The 14,053-nt window shown below is 38.7% G+C and overlaps 3 protein-coding genes across 3 annotated transcripts; 1 reads left to right on the top strand and 2 right to left on the bottom strand.

The window, feature by feature from the left end:
• Nucleotides 1–2,984: 2,984 nt before the first annotated feature.
• Nucleotides 2,985–8,766, bottom strand: LOC126912209 (uncharacterized). Its single transcript, XM_050703303.1, has 6 exons — nt 8,568–8,766; nt 7,572–7,766; nt 6,055–6,126; nt 5,142–5,298; nt 4,347–4,571; nt 2,985–4,091 (listed from the first exon to the last, which is right to left on the bottom strand). Exons 1-6 carry the CDS (start codon nt 8,757–8,759, stop codon nt 3,961–3,963), a joined length of 972 nt encoding a protein of 323 aa, XP_050559260.1. The 5' UTR covers nt 8,760–8,766; the 3' UTR covers nt 2,985–3,960.
• A 173-nt stretch (nt 8,767–8,939) lies between these two features.
• Nucleotides 8,940–12,842, top strand: LOC126912176 (importin subunit alpha-4). Its single transcript, XM_050703063.1, has 6 exons — nt 8,940–9,237; nt 9,334–10,032; nt 10,832–11,074; nt 11,607–11,879; nt 11,998–12,174; nt 12,265–12,842. Exons 1-6 carry the CDS (start codon nt 9,175–9,177, stop codon nt 12,355–12,357), a joined length of 1,548 nt encoding a protein of 515 aa, XP_050559020.1. The 5' UTR covers nt 8,940–9,174; the 3' UTR covers nt 12,358–12,842.
• LOC126912243 (uncharacterized) lies at nt 12,825–13,908 on the bottom strand. The gene is made up of 4 exons (XM_050703563.1): nt 13,686–13,908; nt 13,368–13,564; nt 13,021–13,150; nt 12,825–12,943 (listed from the first exon to the last, which is right to left on the bottom strand). The coding sequence occupies exons 1-4, from the start codon at nt 13,755–13,757 to the stop codon at nt 12,878–12,880; spliced, it is 465 nt and encodes a 154-aa protein (XP_050559520.1). The 5' UTR covers nt 13,758–13,908; the 3' UTR covers nt 12,825–12,877.
• Nucleotides 13,909–14,053: the final 145 nt, after the last annotated feature.

The raw sequence follows: 14,053 nt of genomic DNA, 5'->3' as shown, positions 1-14,053 counted from the left end.
AACAAGTTATTCCTTGCTTATTTATTCTATGTGTGCACAATAACACAACACCACACAAAGTCTCCGTCCGGTCCGTATATCTCGGATCCGCGGCCGTCCGGTGCGTATTGTGCCTGTGTTTATCGCTTCCGGCCCGTTGTGCCGGCGCGCCACCGAAACCGAGCCGTTTGCATATTATGTACCGCGGAATTCGCGCCCTCACTCTGTGTATGTAATAAGCTCGCTGAACTAAGATTTCATGAATAGTTTTTCCCTGTCTTTAAAACTGGTTTATTTATGTAGCGAGATATGTATACGACCTTTTATAGAAGAACATAAATAATCTTATAATCTATTACGGTTCAACAATAAGTCTTAATTATAATCTTTTAGGAATAGCAAAATGGATGATCTACTACAAGCGTAGCATCATCGTAGCATGAGCAAGCTACGCCGTAGCTAACTGCGTAGCATGTCCGTAGCCTTTAGTACATTGCCAGCAACAATGGTGGATATCGAATACAGAGAGGGCCACAACTGTCGGTCACTTCCGGACACGTTACCCCGGACTCCTGGTCAATAATGGATCAGAATCAAAAGGAGAATTAAATAATTATTATGGAGCCTCTGATGAATAATAAATAAGTATTTGAATTCTATTCCAAATTAACACTGAAAACAACTTCCGAGAAAGTAATTATCCTCAAACTGTTCTATATCGAGAGCTGCATAATTTACTTTAAGGATTCTGTCCACTAGTCAAAAGGGCAAGGGACTGGCCACTCCGGGATTTGCATAACTTAAATTCGATTGGGTTGCCCTTTGACAAAGAAGGTCCGAACTATAAATTAGGTCAGCTGCACTACTGTAATACCGCGATAACTTTACTATAACTTTGTCACTAAGTCAGATGTCATACTTGATTCAGATTGATGTATAAATTGATAATGTCCACACATTTTTGTTATGACGAAAGGATAGTGTTTTTTGCTTTTTCTATTTTTGTATTTTTATAAAAACAAGACCAGGTTGTACATTTTCATAAACATAATCATCTGAAAAAGTTACAAGGAGTCATAACACAGCACTTAGTGACGTAACGTCAGTGTTGTCACCATCGACAGTCCTCCCTGAGCATCGAAGATAACGTAGTTATTAGAGTTATTAGCAGCAAGCCTGCAGGTGAACGTTAATGACCGCATTATCTGAAGGATCTCCGATACAATGGCTGTTTATAAGCGGGGAAACATCGCCGTATCTCCGCGCCAGTTAAAAGATAATGCGCGCGTAGTCTCCTAATAACATTTGCATATCTTAATGCGAGCCCGCGGCGCTCTCCGCCCGGCGCCGGCCGCGGCCGATACTGCGACTTGTGAGCCGAACACAATACTTGACGCCTGGTATTGATATTGACACAATCACACAGCTTTACAAACAAGTCATTAATCCAGATTAAGTATCCCATTGCCTAGTTATAACAATGCAAGTAGGAATGTAACGGCTGCGGTGTACAGTCAGTCGAGGGAAACACAGGCACGTTGTTGTGTATTGATCAAAAGAATTTGCACAAAAACTGTACATCGGGAAATTCGTGGAGACATCAAAGGATGGGCATTCACGTCGCGCACAATAGTGGCGTGCGCATGCACGAGAATGGGGCGCGCGGCGTGCGGAGCGCTCGCGTTCCTATAAAATTCAAAAATGGAAGTATGGAAGAAAGCTCGCGTCCTACCTACATTCTGAGAGTTTTGTCCCGGCACAATGGCTCCACTCTGTATAGCATTTCGTTCTAGTTTATTACGGAATACATGGCTTGTAAATCTTTTGTTGACATATTTATATATGCTCCGCTGCAATTGTTCGGAGACTTTATTGTATTGCTATTTACTGTACTGATTTATGTTAATACGGGAGCGTGGCACAGTCTTGCGGCTGGTTATGCCAATTTGTAGTGCTGTTCGATGCGCGCACCCACGTGGATGTATTTAGTAACAAATGATAAAAATACCTACTATATAATGTTTGTGGCTTCAGGATCGTACGATTATATAATTAATTATTAAATGTTGCATTATTGTGCTTCAGTAAAAGAGAAGATAAGTAGTGATTACAACTTACTAGTTGTACTCCACTCAGAAAATTTTACAATTTCATTCCCAAAATCAAGAGTTGGTAAGTTTATTATATTTTTGTCCGAAAATTACTTAAATAATAAATAAACCAACAATTTTTGTTTGTAATTCATCTGCCTCGTTGGTCGAATGATCGCAAGTGCGACTGCCGGACGAGAAGTCACGGGTTCGATTCCCGGATCGGACAAAGTAGGTATTACTGGGCTTTTTTCGTCTTTTCGACAATTTCTCAGTAGTAACACGGAGTCGGGGATAAAAAGGTGTGACGATAGACGTTCTTAATTATAAATTATGTATATTATAAAGTTTATTATAGAGAGTAAAATTATTTAATGTTTAGTTGTACTAGAATGTGAAAATAATTTATATTTGATTGAGGAAAGTACTCTTGTGTTGAAGAATTGTATGTCTATGAAGAAAATCCTACAGACTTTTTTTGTTTGTTAGGTGTTAGATATATACCTGTCTATATCATACCTACATCTAAATAAAGCAGAAAGCGCAGTATTGCGTCGCGTGGTTCTCAAAAAAGCAAATTGTTAGAAAGATTAAATTAAAATAAATTGTGTTTAGTGCCATCTATCCTATGTACCAGGAACTAAAACATTGTTTGCTTTTACTTACGTGGGCTGACAGAACTAAAAAGGATGATTTTCTACTAAAATTCGGCCCTCAGACTAATTTGAAATATTTTCATGAAAAAATGTATTTCAAGTGTAGGTACCATTTACACCACACGTGTCTGGAAATGTAACATTTAACCAACTAATTTTATGATGACTATGATATATCCCAGGCTATAGGAGGTGAGCCAAAAATTTGAAATGAAGTGGGTCAAACAGGATTCCTGAGCAAAATAAAACCATAGGTACATAATTTTTAAACATTTTATTTTGTCATAAATCACCTAGATGAGTACAAGCGGAGTAAACTTAAAACTATAAAATAAAACATTTCATACTTTAATGCATAACATTTTCAATCATTATAACGAAACTAGTAAAACAGTAACATTGTTTTACAAACATATTTCTTTGGAATGGAACCAAAACATGAGATCTTAACGTAAAATGTAGGTATATTTAATCTGTGCTTATCGCAAGATACGACGTGCCCTACACAATTATAATTTCTATTCTTATTAGGTATAATGTTCCTATATCTATAACCTTACACATATAATATTCTTGAACAGCATCAAATATTTATCAGAATTAACTAAAATTAAAACTATGATAATATAACTTTTGAAATCGACTAAACCAAGGTGTCGAAAGTTACTAAGAACTCTATTTAAGTCAAATATCACTTTATGATGTGCTTTCATTAAAAACTAAATAGATTTTCTTTTCCCTTCCTTTTAATTTTCTCCATGATAATTAATAAATGCCAGTGTTTGACTAGCGGCATACATATTAGAGCCATCTTGAAGTAAAACTTTAAGTTTGCTCTTATTTTCTGTCGTCAGTCAAATATTAAAATTCCGATGGACACAACCTTTCCACTCAATGTGCGCAACATTTCAGTTTCAGTTTTCAGAAGGGAAATACAATATCACAAATTATTAAACTAAAAATACTGTTTCTAAATATTATTACATTACAATATTCAAATAAGAAAAAACTAATTAAAATTAAACTGACCAAATTAATTATATAAAGTTGTATATAAGTAAATTCTACATCCACGTGAATATTTCTCTAGCGTGGAGTAGATAGTAGATGGAGTACTAACGTGAACTGATGACAGGTGACAGGTGACAGATGACAAGTGACGGGTGACAGGTGACACAGAACAGGTGTCGCTCCACGAGCTACATGCTCCGTGTAGCGTAGGGTCCCCCGTGTCCCTAGTCAGTGCGCTTGTTGTCCTGCTCGTACTGCAGGAGCTCGGCGAGGTTACTGATCTCTATCTCCTGCACGCCGTTGCCGGCAAAGTGCATGTAATCGTGAGGGGGGGCATCAGCTGCCCGCTTGCGAACTGTAATCAAAACACGACGAAATTTTGAAAAAAGTCAACAAAAAATATGTAAACTCTTTTTAAGTATTATTACTTAGTATTGATTGTGTCTGACAATAGGCTCATGAAATCCCAAAGAAATTACGTATCACAAAAAGTTAAAAAAAATAGAATATAGTAAAGGAGTTTGACAGATTGACAGGTTGCGAAATAATATTGGGAGAAGAATAGAAAAGACGATATGGATTGTATAAGAATATGTAGTGCGATACTGACTGACAACAGCCACATCCCTGGTGAGCGGGTAGATGGGTTTGTCGGTGCAGAGCTGCGCGAGGTGTCGGGGCGCGGGGCGCGGCGGCAGCAGCGCGCGCAGCGGCGTGCGCACGCGGCTGACGTCGAAGTCCGCGCCCGCCGCCAGCCCCGCCGCCAGCTCGCCCGGGGACACCACCACGCCCGGGTCCATGTCCATCATGAAGCAGCGGTTCGAGTCCACGATACCTGCGGACCAACGCACACTTATTCAGAACTAGTGATCCACACTGAAAAACTTTTGTTTTTTACATTTACTGGGTCGACGTTTGGCCGCTATCTCACCTGATGGTAAGTGATGATACGGCCTACGGTAGAGCACGTCTGCCCATAAGCAACCTATTCATTCGGGCCTTGAAGACACCCAGGTTATACCCATCAGGAAAAACAGACTCCGGCAAAGAATTCCACCACCTAGCAGTTCGCACAAGGAAGCTTCAAGTGAAAGGCTTCGTGCGAGTGGGTGGGACATCTACCATGAATCGGTGACGCTTCGCCGATTGTCTTGTGGTTCGGTGATGGAAAGCACTAGGGGGAATCAAATTGTGCAATTCCCCCACAAAAGAACAAAAAACTTATATGAGGACTCATGAGGTTTACTAATTTTACAATAGAGTTTACTTTTGACGTGTACCATTCAGCTATAAGTATATTCTGTATATTCGCAAAGTGGCTAACAGTAGTTGATTACCGAGAACAAAAGATGGGAAAGACTAGCAAGGGTCAAATATTGATTCAAAAAGTATTCTTACTACATACCGGTGATATTAGCCTCGAAGTCATGCAGGAAGCTGACGGGGTGGCCGTTGTTGAAGACGGATATCTTCTCGACTGACTGCTCGATGTCGATGTCGAACACCTCCCGCAGCATGTCCATCAAGTGGTCCGGATCGTCGTCCTCCGTCACGCTCACCACCTGGATCAGTTTTATTCATATTTTTATATTAATTAATTAACATGCTTAAGGTTACCATTTTTTATGAAACACGCCGTAAACGAGCTGACGTATCACCTGATGATAGGAAATTTCCGCCATCTATGGACACATGAAACACCAGAGGCGTTTCAAGTGCGTTGCCGGCTTTTTGGGGGTTAGGAATTTAAGGGTTGTTGTTCGGGAATCGGGCATTGGGAGGATTGAGAAAGGGGGAATTGGGTTACCATGATTACTCCACGCATATAATATGCTCATAAGTAAAGTTGAATTCAACTACTTATTTTTTACAACATTGTTATTGCAGTTATTGAAGAGAAACTGACTAGAAATTGAAAGAAATCGTATCAATGACAAAGATCAACTTTGAGTCGCTAAGTCAAAAAAGCGAGTATAAGATGCGCGTTGCCTTTTGAGATTTGAAGCTGGACGTTGTATTAAGAGTTTAGTGAATTGGGGATTGGGAATTACGAAGTAATGAGTGACTATAACATAAAATTGTATCTAAAAATAAAAATATAATATTTGTGTCCTATTTATCCCTATTTGTAACTGTTGCAGCTTATTATAGGTACTTATTATTAATTAGGAGCGTTCCAGAAATCCAACATGCCTACATAACACCTAATAATTTTCCTCATTGCTACAGGAAAAATTGAATATTAATACATGAGTGGGCTCATGGATGACATCAATGTTTATAAGTCTGTTCTGAAACAAAAATACGTAGGTACTAACTTGAATGGTGGTCCCAAGATTGGCAGTCTTCCAGTGAAGTGGCATCCTGTGGGACTCCATCATTTCCATGTCCTGAAACAGAAAAAAGAACCATTTCATCAAATTGAAAAAATTATACCTACATCTGAAAGGTCAAAACTGAATCTATTTCAAGAGACCCTAGAATCCCGAATGTGCACGTACAAAGCACACTTCGTAGCAATTTCATTACTTCATAATATTGCTACCTACTGGCTCATTTACATTAGTCGGTTAGACCGTATTCGGCTGCAGGCCGTATTCGGTCACCAACTAATATAAACAGGTATTCGTTTGGCCGTATTCGGTTTGGCCGTATTAATTCGGTTTCTGTTAAACCGAATGCGGCCGCCGCCTTCGGTGACCGAGCTACGAACGACCTAATGTAAACACGCCATACTAAATACCATCCAGTTCTGTTAAACGTGAATTCATCACTGTCAAATTAATCCCAAGTTAACCAAGGCCTAAAATAACTTGTTTTGGTTGGAACATTAAAAATTGCGTGACATAAGAATGTTTGACAGTAATAAAATAATGAACATCTATTCGTCTAATTGAGGTGCACGGTGTCTATTGGAGGTCGGAGTCAAGTGGGCGCGGGCGGGTCAATAATACCCAGACAAGCGGCGTTTGATATAATGTTATTATGTTACACTGGCCTTTTACGATTGCAAGGACGGTCACATTTGTTGCAATGTAATCGATACGATACGAGTATGGATAGGGAAATATTCAATCGTTTCATTGCGTATCTTGTATCCTGTTAACCTATATATAATTTCATGACTTCTACTGACTGTGGAGTCAGTATCGACTTGGGGAAAATTTCAGTACCCACAGGTAATTAGGTATAACCAAATTAGACTGCGTATGATATATAACACGCAGTGACTGTGGACGACCTCCCATTTTGTTCATTATGCTATCGTATTTACCTAACAGTGAATTCGAAACCAATCGTTTGCAGAGTTCTGCAAAACAATAATTGTCAGTATTTGCAACTGCTGACAGTTGTTTGTCAATTGAATTTCTTGCTTTGATGGTTATTATTATTGCAAGCCTCAAAACGATATACTGATTTAGCTAAACAGCTATGCTGTGGCTACACGGAGTATTAACTGAACTGCGACTAAATCAGGATCTAACTCATTCAACTTATTCTATTAAGATGAAAGGGGTCTGGCTGTACATTGAACAACTCGCAAATAGCCACGTATGCCGCACCGCGCAGGGTCACCGCTATGACCTAGTTTCTAGATATTCCTTAATTGTAATATTTCACCAATAAATATTCTACTTCTGCGTGGAAATGAAATAGTGTTCTTGTTGACCATATAAATGCCCTCTACAATATAAGTACATAATAGTATTGTTACGCCCACAAGTTTTTTTACGGTGATTTAGTTTGTTTCTGCTCGTGCCTGTGATCTTAGTTTATCTAAAGATATAATACATACACATACATACATACATACATACATAAAACAAATACGTACCCCGTTCAGAGGAATGGAGCAGAAGCCCTGTATACGGTTACGCTGGGTCACATCAGAGTTAACTTGTTCGTAAATCTGCAGAGCTGTGATGACTCCCATAAGAACTAGGAGGAACACCGTTATGCCCATGCAGAGGATAGCTCCCAAGCTATGGTGACGCTTGCGAGGCCCTGCCGGCTGCATCTCGATGATTTCCTGGGAAATTAGGGCATAATCTCGTTACATGCCGAACTCATTTATCATTACTAAATAAAATGTTTACCTATGTTGTTTATACCTAGAGATAGTTAATAAACAGTCTATTTACTTAATAAATCCATCATCTTTTTATTGATGACATGAAATATCCGCCCCTTAAATGACCCACTGACCGATTCGACCATTTCCAGGTCAGTTAGTGATTTAGGGCATCTCTAGTCATGATTGTAGAAGTAATACAATAGGTACTGATCAGCGCGATAGTCCAAAAATAATATTTAAATCAAGATGCCGCTTTTTTAGACCTCTGTACCCAAAACCTGACCAACTTTTATTAAAGGTCCGACTCTTCCCGAAGATGTCAAAAGAGACGAATCATAGTTAGGACTATAAACTACTTTGATTAAATATTCTTTAAAACTGCCCGCCAGCCAAACGTACCTACACCGGTATCGTTGCGGATACCTGCATGTTCATTATATTGATCGTGATATTTTTAGCTACAAAACCATACATAGTGAACAGAAATCAATACATGCATCAAAGTCACACGTATCAAACTGTTAGCAGCTAATTCATTTTATGGAATAAGGCGGTAGTACGCATATCTGCAGCGTATACTTACTTACTGTACAAATTAAAACTAATCATACATCAACATTCTTTTTTTTTGTTATGGTAAATAATTAAATCCATCCAACTTATGTTTCGCTAAATATATTTTGGCTATTTCATTTAAAAACTTATTAAAATAATGTACGATTTTTAAATATCATAATTATTTTTTATTATACGTACCCCATCACAATGGCTGTCTTCTATTAACGGGATTTTCTTAATAGTAAGACTCGGCTTGGTCAACACAGTCATCTTGCTAGATTTATTAATCCAATACGAAGAACTGTTTTTAAATTTATATTTTAACAACAAACAGAAACACTCCTGTTTTGACTGCAACAAATGCGGAAGTGCGTAGGAAAGAAAATTCATCAATAACTCGAAAAATGTTACCAACTACAAATAATAAAAAATTACTTGCCTTTTACAGTTTTACATAATGGCAACATATTGTATCAATTTTATTTAGGCGATTCATAATCGATTCGATTATAAGTTATTTTATTCTGATGTTTGACGTTTGCAACATTGGTCTATGAAATTGTCTATATCTATAGTTCCTCTTTGGTCAGTTCAACCGAAAAAAAGAAAGAAATTCGAGGAGGAAACGGACGATTAGTTTCGTGTTGTAGAATATTCTGTGTTAAAAAGAGGTTAATGAATCAGCAACGCTTATAGTGCCGTTAAAACATGTTTGATTAGTTTTCTTCATCATAATTTTATGTTGAATCTTTGTTTCATTGTGTAATTACCACGTTTGTAACGAGACTGCGAGCACAAAAATAAAATGGCGACTGATCAAGTGAAGAACCGCATGCATGTTTTCAAGAACACTGGCAAAGATGTCGACGTAAGTATAAAAATGTAGTTCAATGTCTCCAAGATGATATCTTAAACCGAAAAAGTTCGACAAAGGAATGACGTTTGATTTCGTATGTGATTTTAGGAAATGCGCAGGCGGAGGAACGAAGTTACAGTAGAACTGAGAAAAAATAAACGAGAAGAAACACTACAAAAACGTCGTAATGTACCTATCAGCTACTCTACAGACGAGGATGAGATCGAGAGGACCCTTGCCTCCACGGACCTCAAGGAGCTGGTAATGAATGCGGCGAACGGAGACAACCCTGACGTGCAGCTGGCCGCCGTGCAGCAGTGCAGGAAGCTACTCTCATCAGACAAGAACCCACCCATTGATGAGCTGATTGCTACTGGCATTCTCCCCATCCTTGTCCAGTGCCTTTCAAGGGCTGACAATCCCTCACTTCAGTTCGAAACCGCTTGGGCCTTAACGAATATCGCATCAGGCACCTCCGCCCAGACAAACAAAGTTGTCCACGCTGGTGCTGTCCCTGTCTTCCTTCAGTTGCTCATGTCTCCTCATGAGAATGTTTGTGAACAAGCGGTCTGGGCTCTAGGTAACATCATTGGAGATGGGCCAGTGCTCCGAGACTTTGTCATTGAAATGGGAGTAGTTAAGCCACTGTTGAGTTTCATCAAGCCTGATATCCAAATTTCATTTCTCCGTAATGTGACCTGGGTCATCGTCAACCTATGCAGGAGTAAGGACCCACCACCACCTGTCAAAACTATCCAAGAAATTCTGCCTGCTCTCAACTTCCTTATCACCCACAATGACAACAATGTAAGTACATATTGTTATATCTTATTTTAGTAACTAGCTAAGTCATACAGGTCATTGAACTACAGAGCCACAAAAATACCATGTCTGCTGCATGGTATTTTTGACCTAGTAACTCGGTTCATTGCTACTGAGCAATAAACTGAATTATTGGGTCAAACTTCTGGTATTGTTTGATCAATAACTAGAATATTTTAATTCCTAAAGTAGTAGAAGAAATAAATAAAACAACACAATGTGTGAACCAGCCATTTAATTGATCTATTATGAAGTCTGTAGTCAGTGGTGGCAGCCATTATGAGTTGTCTTAAATTAACATGTAACAAAGGCAAGTTTACTAAAGTATTTTGTTGATTTCAATGGTTTTATCTCTGACCACAATAATGATAAAAACAAACTTATCTCTTAGAATTATCTGTGGCACCTAAATTGATAAATTCTGTATTAATTCTCTCCTGTCTTAACTTTTTACAACTACCTGAATATCATAATATTATAATTATTTAGATTTTTACTACTAAATATAAATACCACTTGCCTAAATGTATTTTAAATGGTGCATATTACATACTTATTATCTGAAAGTGCATCTTGATATTTATCATCTATGATATATGCCATATTACTTTCACACTAACACTAACACATTCTTGGTTGGTTACTAAAGTAATAATTTATGAAATTAGAACTGTGTAGTAGTCTTACAATGTGATACTATTAATACAATCTGACACAATATGTGGTCACTAATAATTTATAGTGGTTTTACAAGTGAATAACATGTCAATATGCTTTGTTCTAGATTTTAGTAGACACAGTTTGGGCAATCAGCTATTTAACAGATGGTGGCAACGACCAGATCCAAATGGTGATTGAATCGGGAATAGTACCCAAGCTTATCCCATTACTGTCACACAAAGAGGTTAAAGTCCAGACGGCAGCTTTGAGAGCAGTGGGCAACATTGTGACTGGCACGGATGAACAGACACAAGTAGTCCTCAACTGCGATGCACTGTCGCACTTCCCTGCTTTACTATCCCACCAGGTAATTACATTCATATTTTTTATCACTATTTACAGCATATAAATTGAATCAGATGCTGAAAAAAAACTTGTTTAATTCTCATATTAAAACTATCTCACCCTTATCACTATGCGATTCATTTTCTGGTCAGATAATATTATTTTCTTCATACATGCAACTCTTGTGTAAATAAGCAGAGTGGTTCGCGCGTCTGGTACGCAGCCAAGATGGCAATTAATGTCTATTATTGTACTCGCGCGAAATAACCAGTAACCTGTCTGAATAAAATCTGTTTACATTAAATTTAAATATTTGATGTTAGAGTAACAGTACATTGACTTTTTGAGTGAATGAATATTGTGATAATGATGACATTTAACTGATGACCTTCAGATTGTAATTCTTATGAATTACTAATTAAACTTAGGAATTTATTTTGATTGTCCCATTAACTAATGTGGTGTCCTCATCTCATTAACACCAAGTTTCCGGACATTTTTTGTGTAAATTTATATTTGTATCATCATTTTTATAATTGTAATTCTGACTACAGAAAGAGAAGATCTGCAAAGAAGCCGTATGGTTCTTATCAAACATCACAGCAGGTAACAAGCAGCAAGTGCAAGCAGTTATAGACGCGGGCCTACTGCCCAAGATTGTGGAGAACCTCACCAAGGGAGAGTTCCAGACACAGAAAGAGGCAGCCTGGGCAGTCTCCAACCTTAGTATCAGTGGGACTAAGGAACAGGTTGCCGCCCTCATCAACTGTGGAGTCATACCGCCATTCTGTAAATTGCTCAGCTGCAAAGATACTCAAGTTATTAACGTAAGTTGTACTAAGTTCTTAGTTCGATAATTTCACTATTGGACAATAGTGTTCTTGACTTGCAAACATTCAATTTCTGTTTAGAGTTATTGTAAACATTGTTTTTTGTATTCTCCAGGTTGTGCTAGATGGTTTAAGCAACATGCTGAAGATGGCGGGAGAGAATGCTGACCAAGTCGCTAACATGATCGAAGAATGTGGCGGTATCGACAAGATTGAGGCTCTGCAGAGCCACGAGAAAGTGGAGATCTACAAAATGGCCTACGATATCATTGAACAATACTTCACCGGAGAGGTATGTTAATTATATCTAATTAGAAACAGTATTAATTATTGAAATGACTTGTCGGGTAGAGAATGTTGTGTTAACCGAGTGTTATTGCAGGAGGAGGATGCGACGTTGGTCCCCACGGCGGCAGAGTCAGGCTTCCACTTCGACGCGGCGGCCGCCGGGCCGCACGAGGGCTTCCGCTTCTAGTGGCGGGCGCAGCAGTCCGGCCGCGGCCCGCGCCCCTCCGGCCGGCGCGACTCGTGCTCCGGCCGCGTCCCCTGGCCCGGCCTCCGCCCCGCGTTTCGTTGTACAGTAGGCGAGGTCGCGCACCTTCACACGTGACGTTGGTGCTGCGGCTTCCTTGTGATACAGCTCTATTGTGATGTATGAAGTTTTTCATCTTTGTTTTTCGATTTCGTATTGTACCGAGTTATGGACGATGGACACGAAGTGGATAGCTTTAATGTTAAGTGCCGCGTACGCGACGTATGCGTTTAGTGTAATCTGCTTACCGATTTAATTGATGCTTTTGATATAACATAGTATTTATGTTTCGATTTTAACTCAAAACACAATAATAATTACAGTTTCTGGTATCGGGACCGGGCCAGCCGCGTCCCGTATGAAATTATGTTGAAATCAGACCATTTGTATTGTATCTATATACCAATAAATTCTGTCCAATATAATAATTGTTTTATTGCAAAAACATATTACAATATTAATATTAGTTTGAATAAATAGAAGGCAAGGAGTCTCGATGGATCTGCTTATACACGTAGTCGTACTGTTTCTGTAAATAAATATCAATATGAAATGATGAAGAAACACTTTCTCTACCAATATACAAGTACAGCTAGACAGACATACTTTCCTCATCTCGCACGCGTAACACTTGACGTTTGTGTAACTCTCTTCGGAAGGTTCGGGCAAGGAGCGTGCTGTTACTTTACTCTGCAACGACTCCGCGTCATAGAACAAGCCTACCTTTTGCTGAAAACTGAAATAATTTCACATTAGCCTATTTCATCAATCAAAATAAAAATCTGGTATAATGCTGAGCACTCGTTCGTTGCTCATGATGGAGATTTCCGATAGCGGATCAACCGCTGGACTAGCTCTATAATAAATTACTTGTCATTGTAATTGTTTTTGAAGAATGTTAAATAAATTAACAAGTGTGTCAATAATTAATTGGAAACAAGTGAGTGACGTACTTGGGCAATGGTTTCGTCCAATGGTTGTCGAGTCGATTTACTTTCATAATATCGTTCAATCGCTGTAGAAGGCTGAAGTTCTCACTCTGTATCTTATTCTTTCTGTCGAGTTCTCGCTGATTCTTCTTTAATTTGAGTACTACGTGCGGCCTGGCTGCCGGAGCTCTATCATCTATAGCTGGTAACGCAGATCTTACCTAGAATATAAAAAACGAGTATGGTACCGTCCTAATATAAAAACAAATTATGCTAATGTACTTACGTAGATGTTTATTCATGTTAGGTATGCGAAGTCGAACTTTAATCAGTTGTACTCACTTTTGAACGATGATCTTTGAATCTGCGATCCTCCCACGGTTGGATCAGTAGTTTATCTCTGCGCGATAACATTTCACGATTATGTCAATTAACAAGAACCAAGCCACAGTCGACCTCGTGAAGTTGTTTTGATTTTTAAATGGAATGTATGATCAATAGTTTGTGTAACTATGATGATCATTATATACGGTAACCAGGGCCAACGTTTTTAAGGATCGCAACGGACTACATACACTAGCGGAAACCATTTATCTTACTAATATTATGTCGAATGTTTGTGAATTTGTATGTTTGTTATTCAATCACTTCAAAATGGCTTACGGGATCGGGATGATATTTGAAACAGGGGTAAATTATGGTGTGGAATA

Source organism: Spodoptera frugiperda, chromosome 1 (assembly GCF_023101765.2).
Source record: "Spodoptera frugiperda isolate SF20-4 chromosome 1, AGI-APGP_CSIRO_Sfru_2.0, whole genome shotgun sequence".
Taxonomy (NCBI): Eukaryota; Metazoa; Arthropoda; class Insecta; order Lepidoptera; family Noctuidae; genus Spodoptera; species Spodoptera frugiperda.
Note: the sequence above shows the minus strand (reverse complement) of the source record. Positions and strands in the feature narration are given on the sequence as shown.

Excerpts from the sequence above, each read along its gene's own strand:
- LOC126912243 (XM_050703563.1), bottom strand. The coding sequence starts at position 13,757 with ATGTTATCGCGCAGAGATAAACTACTGATCCAACCGTGGGAGGATCGC. Across the intron at positions 13,565-13,685 it reads TCAAAGATCATCGTTCAAAA|GTAAGATCTGCGTTACCAGC; the intron begins GTGAGTACAACT and ends TTTATATTCTAG. Across the intron at positions 13,151-13,367 it reads TGGACGAAACCATTGCCCAA|TTTTCAGCAAAAGGTAGGCT; the intron begins GTACGTCACTCA and ends AAATTATTTCAG.
- LOC126912209 (XM_050703303.1), bottom strand. The coding sequence starts at position 8,759 with ATGAATTTTCTTTCCTACGCACTTCCGCATTTGTTGCAGTCAAAACAG. Across the intron at positions 7,767-8,567 it reads AAGACAGCCATTGTGATGGG|GAAATCATCGAGATGCAGCC; the intron begins GTACGTATAATA and ends CTAATTTCCCAG. Across the intron at positions 4,572-5,141 it reads CTTCGAGGCTAATATCACCG|GTATCGTGGACTCGAACCGC; the intron begins GTATGTAGTAAG and ends GTTGGTCCGCAG.
- LOC126912176 (XM_050703063.1), top strand. The coding sequence starts at position 9,175 with ATGGCGACTGATCAAGTGAAGAACCGCATGCATGTTTTCAAGAACACT. Across the intron at positions 11,075-11,606 it reads CTGCTTTACTATCCCACCAG|AAAGAGAAGATCTGCAAAGA; the intron begins GTAATTACATTC and ends TTCTGACTACAG. Across the intron at positions 11,880-11,997 it reads AAGATACTCAAGTTATTAAC|GTTGTGCTAGATGGTTTAAG; the intron begins GTAAGTTGTACT and ends TGTATTCTCCAG.